General features: G+C 39.1%; 1 protein-coding gene across 1 annotated transcript in view; it reads left to right on the top strand.

Annotated features, from left to right (window-relative positions):
- The window catches only part of LOC149168864 (hexokinase-2-like), a 118,508-nt gene extending 97,769 nt beyond the window's left edge, over nucleotides 1–20,739 (top strand). The window contains exons 8-9 of the mRNA XM_089428454.1: nucleotides 19,480–19,561; nucleotides 19,841–20,739. Of these exons, the coding sequence (XP_089284580.1) occupies nucleotides 19,480–19,561; nucleotides 19,841–20,182 (424 nt within the window). The 3' untranslated portion in view covers nucleotides 20,183–20,739. The remainder of the gene's footprint in view (nucleotides 1–19,479; nucleotides 19,562–19,840) is intronic.
- The last annotated feature ends 1,929 nt before the right edge of the window (nucleotides 20,740–22,668 follow it).

Below are 22,668 nucleotides of genomic sequence, written 5' to 3'. Positions count from 1 at the left end.
GCCATTGCTAGTTGAGGATTTGAAACCAATGATGCCATGAAGATGAAAATAATTTGTTCACATATATCTTTGATATTTCTTGTGAATTTGGATTGAGATAGCTTTGAAGATAAATTATTCTGCCCATTTGGTGGGGTGAGAGAGGCTGTTTGTGTGGCTGTATATTCTTCTCACTAGCTGATACTGAAGTGTTGATATACGTTGAAAAGTGAACGAGTATTTGAAGGATCCAAGCAAGTTTGCAGTTGTTGCTGCTCCAGTGTAGCACTGTATTTAAAACTCATTATAGTGCATTGATTCCTTGATTCCACTGCTGCATAAAGAGTTTGGTGGGCTGATTGTAATCTTTTATGTTGCACACTGATCATTTGCTGACATTTATAAAGGATATTGCAGTGACATTGAATTGTGAGTGATTGTTGCTTCTTCTTCACTGGTTGATAGTTGTGATCAGTTTCTTTAACGTATAAGATAATGAAGAAAATGACCAGACTTGATAATGCATTAGAGTTGTTAAATACTCTGATACATTCCACTATTGATGAGATGGTTAAGATCAACAAAACCTCTCTATTCAATATTAAAATATGTCTACAAAATGCACAGGAGAATATTGAGTTTTTGCAACTTGAGACAAAGCTACAACAAGAAGAATTAAAACAGAGGAGTCATCATTCTGAACCTGTTTCTGTTCAGAATAATGAAACAGACTCCCATAAACAGCAAGACAATATTGTTGAAGTTCATTCAGATCCAGTGCCCAATAAAGCAGCTATTGTACATGCAGATGCAGAAACTCAGTCTGCATTTCCCAAGCCCATCATCAGACCTTGGGAACAACTTGTCCATAACAAGCACATAACAGGTCTTGGATATGACGAGGACTTGTCCTTTCATATTCCAGACTACGCAAAGCCCATTCAGTTTCAGAGTGCTGGATTCATTCATGACAGTTCACCTGCTCCTCATGACAATACACCTCCAGCTATTCCAGACTGTGCCCCTCTTCCACAACAACAACAACAACAACAACAACAACAATAGATTGTGAAATGCCAACACTGTGACCGAGTTGGCCATCTGAAAGATCATTGTTTTGATCTTCATCCATGTAAGCATTGTCATAAAACCACCCATTCTTCACACAGATGCTTCAGAAACAAACATCCTGCAAGAACAAAGATTCATCTTGGATGGATCGCTTCTTGGCAATGGGCATCAACAGCCAGGAAGATATTCCAAACACATGTCAGAACTTGTTCTAGAGTATTGAACAGTCTTGCAGTTGAGTTTTCTCCATCATCTCACCTTGTATCTGACAGGGGGGGAAATGATGGTCATCTACAAGTTTCAAAGTCACATCAAGCGAGCCTGAGCCACAACCTGCCACACCAGTGTCAGATGCCTGTAAACATGCCTTCAGTTGGCAATCTAGGACACTTCCTCTAGCAGAAGACTTCAGCTTCTTGCCAGTTTCGGAACAATTCCAGGAACAAAATTGAGGACACTTCCTCTAGCAGAAGACTTCAGCTTCTTGCCAGTTTTGGAAGAGTTCCAGGAATTGCATTAAGCATTCCAGAGTTGTTGGTAATCCTTAAACCATCACAGATTGAGACTTCCCTTTTCAGGTTGAAGTTCTCCCTTTTATGCGAGGTGAGACCTCCCTTTCATGGTTGAAGGTTTTCCTCTTCAAAACAATAGGAGCACTTCCTCTAGCAGAAGACTTCAGCTTCTTTCCAGTTTTGGAAGAGTTCCGGGAACTGCACTAAGTGTTCCAGTGTTGGTGGTCACATTTCATACCAACATTTCATAGAGCACATTTAGCCTAGTGCTGCCATGCATTTTTGCACATTTTGTATTAGAGCTCTCTTCTTGGACTCATACATAACCCTCGGATTAAGGGGGGGAATGTTGGACACCTAATCCTCAATGAGTTAGTGTGGAAGCCGAATAGACAAAGTAGTCCAAGAGACCTTGGGATGTGAAACCCAACGGTCACATATTGTACTATAAATGTAAATCATTTGTTAATAAAAATTGTACTCTCATGATTTATCTTTCATATTGTTCTTGCTACCCATGTGTGTTTAACATTATGTATGTTTTCCATTTTTGGGTATTCTTCATGAGCATGTCTTTCTGTTATTCACGGTTAATTTCCTATGAGGAACATTACAAGTTAAGGTTATAATATCATAATCTGGATATTGCACACAATCTTGTAGGGAGATCTGATCTTACAGAACATTCCTCTAAAACAAATCACCACTTGAGACACCCATATTGGGATGGATATTTCACCAACACACTTTGTTGTCTCAAAATCTAGCAAAAGTTGTAGAGGGGTGCTCTACAAGGCAAGCACAAGACTAAGTGACGATGAGGTGTGGCCCACTGTCACCACAACCACTATCCCCTACTCTTTAATGACTTTCACCAATGGGAGGCTTCCCATTTTTTTTTCTTTTTTTTTGCTTGGAAAAATCTGGGCAGATCAACCCCGAAGGGAATCTTTTAAAGCCCGTCGCTCAAACTAACAGGGCCTAACCCCATGGGCGTCGAGGAGAATTGACCCTGTGACCTCACGATTGGCGAGGTACTTAACAACAGGGACTCGACTAGTTGAGCTAACCCTTGGGGCTTGGGAGGCTTCCCATTATATAGGTCACCTATGAGATATATTCTAGGCTTAAGGTGACACTAGAGACCAGTAAAGGATGACTCTTCTTAAGTAGAAAGCTCAACCAAAGAGAATATGACAATTCACATCCTCTAGAAAGGGCCTAATTAAGGCAAGCTAGAATGAGGGCTTGAGAAATAACAAACAAAATGGATTGTCCTAAGGTCAATATGGCAAGAAAAGGTTCTCAACAATGAATATTAGCAGACTAATAGCATATGAAACATTAAAAAATTCCTCAAGTTGAAGCTTAGCAAAACTAGGGTTTACCTAGGGCAAACTAGCTAGGAGGCATAAAATGGATAGATTAGCCACCAAAGAAGGTTGATTATGAGGAAACCAAGTCTTTTCTTGATGTTAAATTATTCCAACACCCTAAATTCTCCTTCTAGACTAATTCATCAATTTGCTCTAAGCCATAGTTTAGGTCACTTATCCTTAAGATGATCAAATTAGGAGAGAGAGAGAGCGAAATTCAAATTCATGGATAAGATAAGGTTTGATCACCAATTTGACAAGGCCAAGGCCTAGTCCTCAGGTTGATGGAGTCTATGGGTGTGATAGATTAACCAAATCTGGCAAAGGAGAAAGGATGTTTTGATGCCCTGCACAAAACCCTAACTATTATCTTTGCGAGGGATTAAGGTCACTTGGGAGTGCTAATACAAAAGTTCACCAGGGGGATTTCCATTCACATTTCATTTATGAGTGATGCATACAATAGATTCTATACAATTGATCTTCAATAATAAATGGTGCAATAGAAAAAACCTAGACAATTAGACAATAAGATAATTTTTTTTATGAAATTCAAGGTTCACTTACAAGAAAAATTGCATGAATAATCCTTTCATTGATCCAAGAAAATAGCTCTAATAAACAGAGTTCTCCAGAGATAACATCTCTCCAAGATACAAGAGGGCTGAAAATCGGCCAAAATAGTCACAAGTGATGATGAATGGCAATGAATGAGCCTCTCCTCTATTTATATGAGGACTAAGACCTAATATTAGCCTAATGACACCCTAAAACAAGTTTAATCACAAAATATGCTTGGGTTACAAGCTAACCCACTAGCTTAAATCAAAATGCCCTAATTACACCACACGTGTGAGATGCTAGCTCTCTAGGTTTGGCATCATGCTAATAATGAGCTCCAAACACCATGTCCAAGTGTTATGGGGTGTCCAAGGTGATGTAGAAGCATGTACAAGTCAAGATTCAAGGGTTGGCGCGCTCAAATTCACCCCATTGGCTCCTTGTGGTCCCAAGAGACAGTTAGGGCACCACAAAGTGGTCGGTCTCCAAGTGCTCAAAATGGCCTTCTCTGTTCCAAAGTTGAGGGTTTGAGGGTTTCTCAGGTGCAACCAACCCTCCCTAGTCTTTGAAGGTGATACCATCCTCATTTGGGCATTGAATTAACTCCCATCCACCAATTGGTGCTAAGGCTAGCTTAGAGGCATGTTGGGTCCAGGTGTGTCATCGCGAAGAATCATCATATCCAATGCAAAGTGGTACAATGTCTTGGGTGCTGGAGGTGCCCTAGAACATGGGTGATATGTTGTTGTTGCTAGGAAGGCCAAGAGTCTCAATGCTTCACCTTCTTGTGCCAATATGTTTCTCTAATGGCTCGAGTACTTGTGGAAAGGTGCCCATGATATGCTCTTTTTGTTTCTTCTAGCTACACCAACCTCCCAGGGCATAATTTCTAGGCCCTACCCAGTTATGTGGACATATGGGTGACAAATCCGAAAGAACCAATGGTCAGTTCAATTCAAAGAATGGAGGTGAGATATTGTAATATAAGATGGAAAGTGTTCAGTATGACATAGGGATAGATGGAACTATGCCATATCATTCAGGACTTCCCAAGTAGTGGCCCTCCTAAACCCATTGGGCCATTACGAGAGATCCCATTGGACTAGGATCGAAGATTAACCCCCCATTTAAGGTGAGAGAACAAGATCACAGTCAAAACCTGTACTTTTTCTAGATCAGCTCATAATCCATACCAATGCCCAAAGTCAAAAAAGTATAAGCACCCGGTTGCAAAATGATTAAAGTACCTTTTGAGAGGAAGCTCACCTTCGTCCATGTGCTCATACAGAATGGGTGAGAAGCATATGGATGATGCAATTAGTGTTGGTTGTTAGGGCCTGTCTGCTATGTGGCTGGCCGACTGGCTGTCAAGAATAGGAGAAATTTTTTCTCCTATATGGTTACTCATTTTGGTGGGTAACCTCTGGCTCCGACTTGGGGACATGAGCTCACCGTAGAGCGCATGATCCATTCGCTCGAACAAGGAGTTCATGAGAACTCTAACAACCCCTGGACTCACAAACTTGTAACCTGCTCATTGCATTCAATTTGTTTGGGAGCATGTGCATTGGGTGTAAGGTATGACCCAGGTTTTATATGAAGATAATAAATTTGTACAAAAAATAAAATCTAATTCTAAATGCAATCTATTCTAGCATGAAACATGATATGAATGATATTATAATGCTCATCACACAATATGCAATGTAACTAAACTACTATGCATGGCTAATATATGTCTGTTTCCATCAAATAAAGTGAGGCAACTCCCTTTCACTGGAGAAGGCAATGGTTCACCATCAAGCTTGGCAATGTAAAAGTATCCCACACCTACTTTCCCATGTATTCTGATAGGGATAAGGTCTTTATGGACCAAAACGAGATCACCTACTTGGTCTTACCTCTTTGGCTTTTGGACCCATTGTTTCTTAGGAATGGTCGGCCTTGAGTTTGACTTCCTGAGAAGCGGGAGGCCTAATTGATTTTGAGGACCCACTAGGATGCCTTTGACTCAGATCCTATAGGTTTTTGATTATGGTGTCATGGTTAGTAGGGGCATGGAAAGGGAATGGTTCGATGTCTTCAACATGATCATGCAACAAAGGTTCCCTAGAGGACAAATGGTGTCTCGACTCTCATTAGACTTGGGAATAGTGGCATATGATAGATCCATCAGTGATTGGCCACCTATTGACACACACCATTTTCTTGATTATAACATGCCCCAGGCATCTGGCACATCAATGAATACAATATCTATTAAGACAACAATGTCTTTGTTAGCTGCTGGAGATGCCTTCACATCTTTTATGATACCAAGCATAGGAATAGACTTAGAGTCAAAACCAAACACATTCTTATATGGCCTAGTGATGTTCATTTCCAATTGATACATGACCTTCAATGGCATGACATTAGCAGAGGGACCTGAATCAAGCATGCAATTGTGAAAGATGTCACTAGGGACAATAGGAAGGGCTCATGACCCCCATTTTTTTTATCAAAGCACATATTTTGCAAAATAACAGGAGGGTCATCAGGCTCATCTTCAAAACCAAAAGCCTTCCTAATTTTCTTCCTTTGGGTAGGAAGCCTTACCATCTCTATAAGGGGGACTTGTACATTGACTTTGGCCAAAACATTACTCGTGTCAACATCCAGTGTGATATCATTACTCGTGGGTGTTGGCTTAGGTTTATTTTGAGTCTGCACCAGGGGATTGCCCTTCCCTTGAGATGGATTACTTGAACTAGCGCTTGCTTGGGCTTGGTCATTATTCCTTCTAGAATATTGAAGACCTTTAAACCTTCCACCATTTTCAACTGCTAACATAGCTTCAACTTGATTACTATTGGTAGCATTATGGACTTGGTTGGGCAGTGGGTGGAAGTAGGTGTCACCAAGAAACTATCATTTACTATATTCAAGTGCTTAGGATTTTCTTGCTCCTCATCTTGGTTATAAGGACTATCTTCCTGGGAGTGAGACTCCTCAGAAGGTTGCACCAAGGGGACTCTCCTTGTCCAACCAGGTTGGTTGGGGCAAGAGTGTTTGGAACACTTTGTTGAGTGGCATGGTCTCCCTCAGTAGTCTTTCTATTGAAGGACTTGTCCTTATTGAATTGAGCTTTAGGAGGAAAACTAGGCCGAGATCCCTTTTCCCTCTCTATCATGGACATTTTGTTCATTAGTGTCTTTTGACCTTGGATCAACTCATTAGTGAGCTTATCAAACTTTTGAGCAAATGCTTGTATGACTGGATCAACCTGAGAGCTAGATTTGGTCTTAGGATCAATCCTAACCCTAGGATAGTTAAATAGATCAATTCTTGAAGCATTCAAATTTTGCTCAACTTCAACAACGATCTTCTTAGCCTCTGTAAGTCCTTGGGGTTCTTGTCCCTAAGGGCATAGGTCAGATGTCCATGGAGATATCTAATATATCTATCAAGAATAGCATCATCAAAAGGTCTAAATCTATCAGGGATCTCTCTAAGGAGGTTATCAAATCTTTGAGTGAATTCCTTCACAGTTTCTTTCTTAGTTTTTGTGGCTGCAAGGAATCTCTCAAGGAGAAGACCTCCATCTAATGTTGAAGCCCATCTCTTCTTGAATGCATGATGGAAGGTATCCAAATTAGGGATGCTACATTGAGGTAAGCTAAGATACCAATCTCGGGTATTCCCATCAAACATGAGGGCAAATAGCATCATGACAATATCTTCTTCCATTATAAGCTTAACACTCATTGCCCAATAGAAATCATGTGTCTTTTCAACAGTGATAACATCAGTGCCATTGAATCTAGGTATCCACTCATGATACTTATCAGGTAAAGGATGAGGAGCATTAGGGTGGCCACTCAAATCCAAAGGCTTGAAGGCAGCAATAATCCATGGTTTATCCATAGTTATGGTAGGGGTAGTATTATCACCAAACATATTCCTAACCACAAGACTATCAAGATTAATGGAAGGAGTATTAACCTAAAGAGTTTTCTTTGTAGTCTTTCTCTTTCTTGGATCTATCGTTCTGTCGAAAGAAGTCCTAGGGGATTGATTAGGGTTTGATTGAGGAATTGTTAGAAGAGGATTTATCTTGTTGTTATAAATATTCTCTTCAAAGGGATGAAGCTTAAATCTTTAGATTATAGGGAGGTTGACTCAGATCCTCCTTGCCAATCTTGCTTGAAAATCTAGTAGGTCTTGGTGAGGGGTGCTCTACAAGGCAAGCACTAGACTAAGTGCCAACAATGAGGTGTGGCCCACTGTCACCACAACCACTATCCCCTACTCTTTATGGAATTTCACCAATGGGAGGCTTCCTATTATATCGGTCACCTATGAGATATATTCTAGGCTTAAAGGTTTAAGGTGACATGTAACAACCTTCCCTTCCTAATCCTTACCATAACAATGATTAAGAGGAGGTGGTTACTATGTTGACCCGAGATCCAAGGTGTTGTTATGGAAATGGGGTCAAAAAATTTCGATCTTTTCAACTTACTCAAAACCTTAGTTTGACTTCACCATTGCGTTCGTCTTGTTGAGATGATTTAGATGATATAAAACTATACCTCAATTCGACCTTCAGATCATGAGATGTGACCATGAAGGTCTTGATGATTCAAAGTGCCACCTCATTGGCTTGTCCACGTGGCTATACCCACGTGGCTAACCTCCCAGCCCACAAGGTAATTGTTTAATGACTGTCGACTCATTCATGGGTTTGGCTGTGCTATGCATTAATATGCAAATTATATATATATATAAAACTGACCAACTTGTCGGGTTGTTACCTGCCACCATTCCCATCTCCCGAGCTCTATCACCTAACCCATTGCCAGTGCATGCCTAACGTTTGCTCTAGGGTTGACCCTCTGGGCAGACCCGTCTATGGATCCACACATACTCCATATTCCAATGAACGGATTGTTGGGCCCGCGTGTATGACACCACAACTCGGGCTAGTGTCATCCCGCTACCCTCAACTTGCTTCTCGCTTGCACTTCCAGGGTATAACCTCTAGGCTTACATGTCCTTGCAGGTCTATACCGTTGTGCTAACAAGGATTTTGATTGGTCCTCATTCCTGCCACGCTAGCTCGATCCCATGTCATCCTGGACATCCCTCTCGCGCAACCTTTCATGGATTTCCGGGATGCAACTCCTTTGGGCTAACGTCTCTCAGGTCCTTGCCTAGTCGTCGATTACTGCCGCTCAATCTTGGTTGCTCGTTACACAGGTCTTGCAGTGGGTTAAACCTTGCAGTCTTATTGCTAGCAATATGGCCTTGAAGCCAACCCCTTACTTAGACCGATAAGGTTTTAAGGCTAGGGAAAATGAAATGAGGCTCCCACCTGTGCCATTTGTGAAAGGATTCGTCCAAGGCTCGACTACGATGGTTTTGCAAACATTTGGACTCACGCTAGAGTCTAAATGTAGCCATTAAGGGCTTATGAAGCACACTCCGGTGCTGTCCCTCCTGAACTCTGTCGACGTGTGGCCGTGGCTATTAGACCATTGTACACATATGCTCATATATGTGTATTCATATAACACTATGCTATCTCTTCTGAGTTTCTCATGGCCTCGACCTAGCCTACATAAATATTTACATCTTCACATGATTAATGAAAATACTTTCCTTCCTAAGCTCGCAGGATTTAGATTAGGGCCAAAGAGCCCAATCATTCCCAACTTATTTCTCTATTTAACTAACAGAGAGGTGTTCACCTCACCATACCCAAATCTTAAGTCAAATTTCAAGCCCAAAATGAACACACGAGTAAGCCTACTCTTGTAAATATATTCACAACACCCGCAATACATTTTTCATGCCCAATTCACATCCTTGACTATTATCTAGCCAATTAACAACTCTATGCCAACATATAATATACAACACATGATTCATAAGTAAACAAAGGTACATTAGTCCTCTAGGAATGAGCCATTTCTCATCCTTCACATGGACCTTTAACATTGTACAGGAATTCACATTCCACATTACGTCACAAGAACTAATTAGCAAGTGAACTATCATCACAGGCATCAACCCAACACATTAGACATATACATAACGATCAATGCGTAAAGGGTTGAAGATACTTATCTGATTATACGTGCTCAACAATTGAGATTGGGACTCTAACTCTCGACCCAACCATAGACAGTGACAACCAAGCCTTGCAGTTGTCACCCTCGACCCGAATTCCAAAGCTTGAGTTGGAGTGCTTTCAGAGGAATTTTAAATCAATATTATCAACTGATATAGTGTGTCTCAAGATCACACACCTTCACCCATTGGCTATTCAAGGATTTCACTCCAGTTAAGGAAGGCTTTCTTTTATACAGAGGGACTTATAATACAACATCCCAACATATCTAGGGATTCAGTCACAAAGAGTCTCAATTCATATATGGATATATCTATATATATATATAGTTAATGAGATGGAGGATTTATCAACCATGTTACTTTTGAAGGAATAAGAGTATACATCCCAACAAGTCAACGAAATCTTCCACTAGTGTTTTCAGTCCAATTCCCATGGAGCTATCATCTGGTGTTATTAAACAATTCGTCGTGTGTGCCTCCGCCCTTCAAAGGTTATCAACTAGCAAGGTCTCCAGTGGATTTGTCAGTTGTGCAAGGCACAACCATTACTTTGTGAATATTAGTTAGCAAGCCCCATGGTTTTCTCAACTGACTATCATCAAAGTTCCTCTTCTCCTTGAATTTATGTCAGTTCTCAAATCTTCTTTTCCCTGTGAACAATGTGATTGACCCTTAGGAGCTTCTCGGTTTCCTCTTTACCTTCCACATCTCCTCTTTGGTTTTGTGCTCTTATTAATTCTAGACTCTGCGTTCTTTGTAGATGCCTCGTCCCTGTGCGTGAGAGAGCACATGTTTTCCTTGATCCTCCTGTCGATCTTCATTATAACTTAATGGAGTCCCTCGTCCTCCTCAATGCAAATTTCCTTTGACAATGTCCCCTTGCCCCCCAACCACGATGGTTCTGTCCTTTTCCTGAGTGGTCTACGACTCTACACATACCAACCACCTTGACAACGTTACTCATATTGCCCATTAACTTTTGTCCTTTCTTGTTTGTATTTTTTCCCAAGGAGCGATGGGCCTGTCCTTCGTTTGTCCAGCTGACTTAATACGCAGACGACTCATTAAAATCGACTCTTTTAGCCTATGACTGATATTTACAACAACCAACTTCCTCAAGCAATGGAATTTGTGCTCCTTTCTCAACCATTTTTAATTTATAATTATATAATTACAAGGAGCAAGTTTTACAAGGGGAATTAACCTGCAGGGGATGTCACATGACACTAGAGACGAGTAAAGAATAAGACATCTGCATCCTCTAGAAAGGCCCAATTAGGGTATGCTAGACATAGGGCTTGAGAAATAACAAAAAAAATGGATTGTCCTAATGTCAATATGCCAAGAAAAGTTTTCCAACAATGAATATTAGCAGGTCAATAGTGTATGAAAACTTCAAAAAGTCCTCAAGTTGAAACTTAGTAAAACTAGGGTTTACCTAGGACAAACTAGCTAGGGCAAGGGAATTGAGGCCTAAAATGGATATATTAGCCACCAAAGAAGGTTGATTTTGAGCCAATCAAGTCTTTTATTGATGTTGAATCCTTCCACCACCCTAAGTTCTCCTTCTAAACCAATTCATTCTAAGCCCTAGTTTAGGCTGCTTATCCTTAAGAGGGCTGAATTAGGAGAGAGAAAGAGAGTGAAATTCAAGTTTATGGATAAGATCAGGTTTGATCAAGAATTTAACAAGGTCAGAGCCTATTGCTTGGGTTGATGGAGTCTATGGGTGTGATAGATTAGCTAAATCTTGCAAAGGAGTAAGGGTGTTTTGATGCCCTAGCACAAAACCCTAACTATTATCTTTGAGAAGGATCAATGTCACTTGGGAGATTTTTAACAAAAGTTCGCCACGGGATTGTCATCCACATTTTATTCATGGGCTATGCATACAATGATGATATCTAGATTCTATATAGTTGATCTTCAATAATAAATAGTGCAATAGAAAAACCCAAGATTAGACAATAAGATCAAAATTGATCAAATTCAAGGCTTGCTTACAAGACAAAATGCATGAAAAATCCTTTCATTGATCCAAGATAACTTCTCCAAAGCCAAGAAAATAGCTCCAATAAACGAAGTTCTTCATAGATCACATCTCTCCAAGATACAAGAGGGCTGAAAATCCCCAAGGAAGGCCGAAATAGTCACAAGTGATGATAAATAACAATGTATGAACCTCTCCTCTATTTATATGACTAGGACCAAATATTAGCCTAATGACACCCCTAAAACAAGTTTAATCACGAAAAATGCTTGGGTTGCAAGCCAACTGACTAGCTTCAATCGTAAATGCCCTAATTAACCCACACGCATGAGGCACTAGCTCTCTAGGGCTAACATCATGCTAAGAATGAGCTCCAAATGCCATGCCCAAGTGCTATAATGTTAATTTTAGGTATGTTCTATGCTAGAGAAATTTATTTCAATTTTCACAGTTAGCTCAAAATCTTTTCTAGGTTAGCAATCACATCAACATTAAAATAAACTGCAGATAGAACATAAATATAAATCACAGAAGACAAGCCAAGACAAAGGGGACACAAGATGTGGCTCTAGCCAGAGACAAACCCCACAATGTGGGGAAACCCTTGATCAATTCTTCTTTTATGTTCTTCAAAGAGGATTGATTAGGTTACAATAGAAGTCAACACCTTGACTTTTCATATCTGCAGAGATCAGTTGAAGACATATTGGTTCAACTAATTCTCTAAGATGACTCCTCCTATCAAGGTGCTGCATCTCGTCCATTTGTTGCACCTTACCATGTAGCACCATGCTGCCCCATCATAGTGCTGGATCTAGATGACTAAGCTGCTCTCATCTACTCACATCATCATGCTGCTCCTTACTTATCATGTTCATTGTGCTACATCTTCCATGGTCTCATTCATCATCATGCTGCCCATGTTCATGATCTCATTCATCATCATGCTGCCCCTTATGACTGTAACTTCCAGCCTTGCTAACAACCCTTCAAGCCTTAAGGCTGCATTATGTGCCATGTTGTCACCTACAATACTCAAAGGTTTACATGCTGTCCATCTAGTTTACCTCACGTTGTCAACAAGCTTCAATTAGTATAATGAATATACTTCCATTAAAGTTGTGACAACGTTTGAGAAGCTCATCCTTAAATTGATGCCGAGACGAGATTATTATGATCAGGATTGAGTTATGATATTATAACCAAGAATAACGTTCATTACTGCTGAGGGTATACGAGCTAGCACGAGCTCAGATAAACACACACATATACACTGATCTATACGTATGCCAAAAATGTGCTTTGGCCCAGAACGTAAGATGCGTTCTTGCTGCATATTTCTTGTCAGCATATATGGTGTTCTCCATGTGGATATCATGACAGCGTTCTCAATACGTATATCATGACTGCGTTTATGGTTTCATAATTGCGTATATATGTCTTTATTGACAACAGATTAGGGTCTTCATGTAGCTATGCGTTTGCTCCATTGTCAACGGATTAGGGCATCACGTAGCTGTGCGTTTGCTCCATTGCTGCGTATATAGTTTGCATTATATGCATGAGTTTCCATGACTGCGTGTGGAGTTCCTCTGCCCTGCATATAAATGATGAGGGCATTATGTTGATTGTGTATCAATGTCTAAATGCGTAGAGAGGTCTTTATGCTGTGCGTAGATAGTCTCCATAGCTGTGTATATACAAATGTTTCCACGAACATATAGAGTCTCCATGTTGTGAGTATATAGTCTCCATTACAGCGTATGAATGCTTCCCTTACTGTGGCTAGGTGTCTCCATTTGTGACTGCGGCTAGGGCTTATTACGATCACCTTTACACAATGTATAATGTCTTATCATGAACAACGTATCACTGTCTCCATGACCTGTACATAAGTGTCTTTATGACATGCGTATGTCCTGTCTTTATGACTTGTGGCTAGGGCATGTTTGAACTGCGGCTAGGGCATCATACACTAGCGTTTACTCTCAGCGTTTCTCCTTCTCCAAAAACCCAAAGACGTGGAGAGGAGATCACATGAAGTGTGTGATCAAAATGACTTCAAGTCCTCTTCTATTTATACTAAAACGTGGATGATGAATAGGCATGACTATTGGGCTTCTGAGCCTACACAAGTTGCTGGCCGACTTGACAATTTGTTTTATAAATTCATAACTTCATAAATACTTATCAGAATTGGATGATCTTTAGATCAATCCTACACCTCTCGATGAGAGGGATCCAATAAAAATATCAACTACCATAAATAAGATGACCGACATGGAGTTTGGCCCTAGTTGCCAATTTTAACATATGAGGTATGCAAGGTGATGTAGAAGCATGTAAAAATCAATATATGAGGGTTGGCCCACAAATTCACCTCAATGGGTCCATGTGGTCCCAAGATCTAGTTGGGGCACCACAAAGTGCTCTCCATTGGTCTCCAACTACTTAAAATGGCCTTTTCTACTCCAATGTTGAGGTCTCAGGTGCAACTAACCCTCCCAAGTCTCTGAAGGTGAGACCATCCTTGTCTGGACATTGAATTAGCTGCGGATGGCCTAGGGGCATGTTGGGTCCAAGTGTGTCATCTTGAAGAATCATCAAATCCAGTGCAAAGTGGTACAACATCCTGGGTGCAAGAGGTGCCCTAGAACATGGGTGACATGTTGTTGCTACTAGGAGGCCAAGAGTCTCAATGCTTCACCTGTTTGTGCCAATATGCTTCTCTAATGGCTTGGGTAGCTGTGGAAAGGTGCATAGGACATGGGTTGCTGAACCACCTGACAATCACAACACAAATTCTAGTGAAAGCAACTAGTCATTAGGGACAAAAATCATTATTGCATCTAAGTTTTCCAAGCTTGAGTGTCATGGGCTATTTAATACTTTATATAAGGATCCCCTTCCAAAATCAGGACCTTGAACTCGCATTGGTGTTTTCTTCCTAGGTAGGAGTGGCTAAAGAACAACCCTATTAGGTGTTTCCAACACCTAAAGGGAAGTAACATTTCCTCAGTCCACCCTTCAATTGATATGTTTTAGTGAATAATAATGATGGTACAGAGGGGATAAGACTTCATGGCCAAGTGCAATGGTCAAAGGGACTAGCTGATGGGGGTATCCACATGCTAAGTGTATAGATGTGAAGAGGGAGACTTTGTGGATGCACGAGTTACCAACTCAGCCTTTGTTTTTCCACCCCTCTTGTGTGCCTTTTACTTCTTCTTGATCTTTCTTAGTATTACTGCTCATAGCTCAAGGTTAGAGTTTGCTTTGAATGATGTTGCAGTTGTATTACCCCCTTAATGATGAGTCAGTTCATCACTCATTGGGTTGGCACATGCAAGGATTCCTTCTTTGATATAATGGAGCAACATGTGCTCAGGATTCAGGTGATGGTGATAATGAGTGAGGTAGAGGTCATGCTAGGCTTTTGCCCACATGCTAATCTCTATGTCCCTGGCCATCCTTTGCATTTTGATTTTTCTTTCTTTAATTTTGTTGTGGCCATGATATTCTCTTTCCGTTTCTTTTAGCTGTATCAACCTCCCAGTGAAAAGTTACCGGGCCCTACCTAGGTATGTGGACATATGGGTGTCAAATCCCAAAGAACCAATGGTTAGTTGAACCCGAGGAATGGAGGTGAGATAAGGGTTGGTAATGTAAGATGGAAAGTGTTAAGTATGACAGAGGAATAGATGGAACTATGGACTTCCCAAGTAGTGCCCCTCCTAAACCCATTGGGCAATTAGGGAAGGTCCCACTGGACTAGGACAAGGTGAGAGAACAAGATCACGGTCAAAACCCATCCTTTGTCCAGATCACCCAAAGACAAACAAGCATAACTACCTGATTGCAAAATGATCGAAGTACCTTTGAGAGAAAGCCCACCTTCATCCATGTGCTAATGCCAGATGGCTAAGAAGCATATGGCTGATGCAAGTGGCAGAGATAGAATGGCATATCATCAGCGAGTGGCAGCTTTCAGGGGCTGCTGGCTATGTGACTGACCAGCTGGCTGTGAAGAATACGAGAGAAGTTTTCTCCTATAGAGTTACCCATTTTGGTGGGTAACACATTTAGTCCCTCTTATGTCTCTGCCCTTCTCTTTCTTGAATTAGTTTCTTATCTTTTTTTAGAGCTTGTTTCTTCGATCTTAGATCTTTTCCTGTTGATGTTAACTTAGTTCTAGGAGCTGCTCTTGCACTCTGTTAGTCCCATTGACCTACTTTTAGTGTCCATTTGTTGGATATTAATAAAATTATTTTATCTTATCTATGTTATCTCACACTGCTTTGAGAATGCTAGTTTGATCATCAAGTCCAAGAAATATAAATATAGGCACACAAGTGAAGCTGGGGAGATTTGAAACGTAATATTACCATAAATAGAGATGATGGGCTTAAGCTCAGTGAACCCTGAGGACCAGTTACTAATATACTCAGAAATGCAAAAATCTATATTAATGATGAATATGTCATTTTTCCATTGTTTTGGTTTCTTTCTTCAAATTTATATGTATGTATGTATGCATGCTGGCCTCAACGCACCTCAAGTGGCTAAATCCCTGATGATATACCTGAATCATAGTCCAAAACATTGGATAAATATCTAAATCAGTATTCCTGGTTCACTAATATATATGGTCATAATTGTTAATGATAATGAAACAAAACTAACTATATGAGAGACAGGCTGATGCTCTTCTAGAGTCTACAGGACATCCTTGATATAATGAAACCCTAATACATGAAGAAAGAAAGGACAACCTCAGAATGCAGAATGACAAATAAATGTCATACTTATATCTAAAATCCAAGACATCAATATATGGCATAACCATTCCATCGTTATCCTTAAAAGATAAACTCCTATGCAAATTCCATGATAAGCTATTGGCATGTCTTATTGAAAAGCATAAATCCTTATCAAATAGCAACGTAATATGTTTTATTGGAAGGCCATGAAAAAGGAAATTGATAAATATGTAAACCCCTGTGAAACTTGTCAAGTTTACAAGTTCAAAAATGAAAATTTCTGTCAGAAGCCTAAAACTACTACCAATTTTTAAAATTGAATGGGAAGAGCATATCAATGGACTAGTAATGAACCTAGCAAAATTGCAAAGCAAAATGATCAAATTTTGTTGGTAATATATAGACTCACAAAATTACAAGATTCATTCCTTATAGAATGAAACATAAAACACAACGATAATGCATGTTTTTGAGATTCTGTTCGACCATACCCTACCAAAGGCCAATGTAAGTGATATAAATCCAAGGGCATTGACATTCAGTGAAAATATCTTCATGGACTCAACTAAATTTGAATAGCAAAACCTACCCACAACTAATATGCAAATCAAAAGATTAATGGCTATTTATTAGTTGCTCCTAGCTCCTTGTTTATATTCTTGGCAATAGATGCATTAGGATCTCTCCTTGAAGTGGCCAAGATGTAAGGGAAAATTCAAGGCATTCCTCTTCTCAGTGATGGTCAGTTAATCTTGATTTAATAGATGATTCTGCTCTCACCTTGGATCTCACACGGATCTCTTTTGAAGGAACAAATGATGTCTGGACTTCTCTGTTAAAGTCATTGGAGCTTTGGTGAGTGAGGAAAGGATATAAGGTCTTATCTTGGCTATGAAGATATTGAACTTGGTTTTTCAGAAAGTGAAAATATATTAAGCCTAATCATATGATAAGATACTCATATTTCTTTTGGTATGGATATATCCCCTAAGAAGATGTAGCAATGGGTTTTGGCAAGTTTGAAACCAAGCTTCTGAATTGTGAAGTCTGCAACTTATCATTGTCAGGCGGAATCACTATTGCAGATAGTTTTGGCAGGACGTATTTTCTATTCCTGTTGTCTTCCTTTTTCTAGGTGTAGGAAGATGAAAATGATTAAGACACTTCCTGTGGGGGAATAATGGAGGGAAGGAGGTCTTCCGCTAGTTTCATAGGCATCTGTACTTTTGCTGAGGGAGGGAAAAGGCCCTGGTTTTATTGGTGTGTGAGCTTAGGGAATAGTGTTGACAATTTAATGGATTGTCAGGGCAATGAGTGGCCACACTCCTTGGCAAATTCTTGTTCAACATTTCTTTCACAATGATACTCTTATAGGGGCTATTAAAGATCCATTTGGAATATGTGATATAGCTGTCTGTGGTGTTACTCAAGGTCTTTGGATCAACTATCCTTTAAACAATTTGGCAGGCTTGGTCTTTATTGCCCAGTCACCTACATTGGGACTTTGAAATCCCACTAAATAAACTAATCACAGAAAGTATCGTATGTGAGGGAATTTGTGTGACAAGACAGCGATCACTTTGTTACCATGGAGAGTATTAATTGATCTCAATGGCTACATCCTGCTAACAATGTGCCTTTTCAAAACTTTGCAAAATCATTTGGAGTCTACTTTGTTCAAGATGAATTTGAGTACTCAAGGATTGATTTTTTTGACAGGACTCACTGTATGTGGTGAGTACTCAACATGTCAACTTTTCTTGCCAACATGGTGAGGCAAATTGACATGTTGGTCGAATCTCATTTAGTTTTGGACAAACTTGGTTGGCCTGTTTGTAGCTGAACTGGCTGGTTCAGGTACAAAGTAGTTCAGAGGGTTTGATGTTTTCTTGAAGATTTAGGGTTAATCCCTTTCAAATGGTGAACTTATGTTCTGTTTGTTACAGGTATGCGTGCATCTTGATATAGACTGTAGGTAACTGTTTGGGGGAATGATGTGTATCTGCCAAATTGGTTGACTGCAACATGTTCTTACATGTTGCTCTTAGAGAGATTTTGGAACACCTGCTTCCCTGCCTATGGTTTTTCTAGTTGAATACAACTTTTAGTACTACTCAACATGGTGAGCCGAGTTGATATTTGGTTGAATCTCATTTAATTTTGGATAAACTTGGTTGAACTGTTTGTAGCTGAACTGCCTGGTTCAGGTACAAACTGCTTCAGAGGGCTCGATATCTACTTGAAGATTTAGGGTTAATCCCTTTCAAATGATGAACTTATGTTCTGTTTGTTACAGGTATGCTCACATCTTGATATAGACTGTACGAAACTGTCTGGGGGATGATGTGTATCTGCCAAATTGGTTGATTGCAACATTAAGAGTATGACATGTTGCTCTCAGAGATTTTTTTTTTGGAACATCTGCTTCTGTGCCTCTGGTTTTACTAGTTGAATATAACTTAGAATACTCACTGGAAACAAAGCAAGCAAAGTCAGGGCTGTGAACTTGGAAAGTCTTGTATTTAACTTGGGTAAACTGCCTCAGAATACCTACAAGATTCAACTGCTTTGTTATATTGTTGTATTGTCTGCACTGTTGAGGTATATCCTTTATTGGCTTTTCAGTTTATGCATGTATGATATTTCCTTGGTACAGTTACAGCTTTTAATATTTTGCATATTTTCCATTATATACTTGTGGAAACGACCCCATCTGTTGATTACCTTTCCAAGGTATGGAATTCTTTTCCACGATCATAATCTTAAGCGTTCTATATCTTTTTGCTGAAATTTCCAAGTATACGGGTATAAAGAGTGCTATTTTTGGAGCTATACATCATGTGGGATATGTTCTGTTGACATCAACACGACCCTTTATCACCCTAAAATATTAATCTGTCTATCATTGAACATGATATGTCCTCATGATTAAGCAGTATTTTCCATGGTTTTTGAGCTAGCTTTGCTTGATCATAAGAAGCTTATTCCTACATATTCGTATTTTATGTTTGCATCTGATTGTCTTAGTTTTGTCAAGGTTATGCTTGGATCATTTGCAATTGGAACTATGATACTAAGAGTATTCTGTTCTGTTTTTTCTGGATTTTGTGCAGTACCCCGAACATATCTGCTATGCACCAAGACACCTCATGTGACCTTAACGTAGTTGAATGTACTTTGAAGAATGTATTTGGGGTAAGTCAAATATGGTCAACAGAAAGTGAACGTAGGAATGCATTTCATTCCTGGAGATTTTAAATTGGTATTACCTTTGAATAGAGGATAATATTGATCTGAATTTTGATGTGCTTTTCATTTTTCTTTATCATATATGTTCTTCGGATATTACACTTTAATGCAGGAATACATTTTTCATTCCTGGATTTTTACAATTGGCATTACTTTTTATTAGGATAATCTTGATCTGAATTTTGAGGTGCTTCATTTACCTTTATTTATCATATATTTTTTCAGATATCACACATTCCTTTGAGGACACGAAAACTTGTAGTTGAACTATGCAACATTGTAGCAGTACGTGCTGCTCGTTTAGCAGGAGCTGGAATTGTGGGCATATTAAAGAAATTAGGGAGAGATGTCATCGGAGAGACAGGTAAATTGAGGACCGTTGTGGCAATTGATGGAGGTCTGTATGAGCACTATCCACTTTTCAGACATAATATGCAAAGTGCTGTTAAAGAATTGCTTGGAAGTGAGGTTTCGGAAACTGTGGTTTTAGAACTTGCAAATGATGGTTCAGGAATTGGGGCTACTCTTCTTGCTGCATCTAACTCAAGGTATTCAAAGAAATCTTGATGCAAATACTACAGACATTTCTGTAGTCAAAGTACACAATCAAAACCGTTTGCTACTGTAGCCACATGAGTCTAATAAATTGATTTGTGATACGGAGCAACTAATTGTTGAGCTGTCTCTCAAGCATCTAGCTTTCAAGCAAAATATTTTTTTCTTGATGGAGGCTTAGTGTATAATTATATTCAAGAGTTACCAACCCATGATCTTTGCATGGGGAAAAATTTCAAGGCTGAAGGACTCTAATTACCCATTTTAATCTCGATTTTGGGTGATACACATTCTCCATAAATGCAAAGTGGCTAAGTTTCATGTGGCTATAGTTTTAATTGCATGGCTGGAGTTATATGACATTTTACAGTTGCCATGCTTGGGGCATTGCTACTATTTATGTACGTATTTTCTTGGCAGCAGGAAACTTCAGAATTTTTGTCATGATATTCAAATGATGTGTTTCTACTAGTGACAGTGAGGTAGCTTATGATTTCAGATTTCAAGGATCCAAATTTTGTACAGAAGAATTTTATTTATTTATTGTGTTGCTACAGTTATCTATTGAACTAAGCTACTTTTATTTTTTCTTTTTTGTTTAAGATTTTCTGGGATTCATCTTTATTTGAAGCAATCTTATGTCCTGTTATTACTTTACCACAATTCAGGGTTATGTTTCTATTTACTTGTCCTTGCTTCCAGTTCAAACTATGGTCCCTTGATTTTATTGGGCGAATACTATCTCAGTAATATTGATTATTGCACAATTGTATATTTTATTTTAAAGGGGATTGCAACCTGATCTGTCCAGGACAGTATGTTTGAGGCTATTATTAGCCATGCGAAAGTATAATTATATTGTTGATGAGTTATTTTTTTGGTTAATTTTGAATAATTAATTATTGCAAAGTTTCCATGGTAATAACACAATGAGTACAAAATTACAGTGTCAAAGAAGATCAAGCACCGTGAATCTGCCAAACTAAGCACTTTTCTGCTACATGTTTTCAAAACCAGGTCAATTGTTACTAGGTATTGTAGAAGTTTATTCCTTGACAAATAAGAACAGTAACAGCCCTCTATGAGCCACGCCATACCATCAGATAATCTAATTTAAGAGCGCAGATAGATCTGATTGCAATTCTTTTCAGAAAAAAATAATGGGTTTGATTAACTTCTAGTCAAATAATGGGTTTGATTAACTTCTGGCAACTTACATTAGATAGACTTTAACTAATGTTTCAATGACATTGGTCTTTAGGAAGAACAATTTCTTAAAGGCTTTTAATTACATGCATTTTCATTCCATTATCCTTCTTGTGCATATGTGCATAGTTGGCATATCTATTTTCAACAATATATTTACGTCAAAAAGAAGTCGTCAAATTTATAATCTTATAATTAATTGGTTATTAATTAATGATTTATAATATTTGTTTTTCTGGTTGTAAATGCTTCGTGTATGGTAGGTGTGTTACCTATCACAACAAATCTATCTTTAGCTCATGAAAGAACAATCCATAGTAGCACAACAATAAATAGGAACCATCACTGTCACCATCCAACACACAACACAGAACTGGGGTGCAATGATACAACTGTTACTTTTGCTACAATTACAATAGCTTATATAATATCAGTACAATTACTTGACTCTTGTTACGCAAGCTGTTCCACTATTTATACAATACATAAAATATAGAAAGGTACAATCAACATGGTCAGTCGTTTGGCTGATTGGCTTTTGGTCTCATCGACTTCTGAACATTTAGCTTCTTCATGGGCTTCCTGCAGGTTGTTTGCCATGACATGATTTGCATTATCCCAGAACTATGTAGCTGCAACTTGCAAACAGCCGAGGCCTGCACCCGGACTTGCAGATGCACAACACATGAAAAATCACAAGCCTAATACTCTACTACCTCCCCTCACCCCTCTTCCACAGCACATGGATCTTTGCATTTCTGCATTGTTGACCACCCATGCTTGACCATACAACCATTTTCACCATATTGCAACAGTTCCTTCATTGCTCAAAATGTATCCTTGTAGTACTTGCTGAACAAAACTTCTCTTCTCTGCAACCTATTTGTAAATCCACACGACAAAACTACGTGAAACTCAACCTTGTGACACTTTCCATATGTGCAACCCAAATTCTGTGCAACATCTTCCAACCCTTGGATCTGGTTGTGGATCTGTGTGCAGCATGATCTGGCTTCATACGGATTGGTAGGCTAGGTTGATGGGTTTGGAATGAAACCAATCTCATGTAAAAGATTCTCAACATTATTAAGTCTTAAATAATTCAGAAAATTTTAGATTCAAATAAAACAGTTAGATTGAACAGGATTATTGTGAAAGTTTTGAATTTATTCCATTAAATATGATTTTTCATACCTGGGCAACCATAGGCTGTCCACGTCAAACTTTCCATCACCTTGAGAACCTCTAGTTTCTTATCTAATACTTTTTTAAATTTTTTCCAACTTCACGAA

Source organism: Pinus tabuliformis, chromosome 4_2 (assembly GCF_031772625.1).
Source record: "Pinus tabuliformis cultivar Carrire ecotype Pingquan chromosome 4_2, CPIR1, whole genome shotgun sequence".
NCBI classification, from domain to species: domain Eukaryota; kingdom Viridiplantae; phylum Streptophyta; class Pinopsida; order Pinales; family Pinaceae; genus Pinus; species Pinus tabuliformis.
Note: the sequence above shows the minus strand (reverse complement) of the source record. Positions and strands in the feature narration are given on the sequence as shown.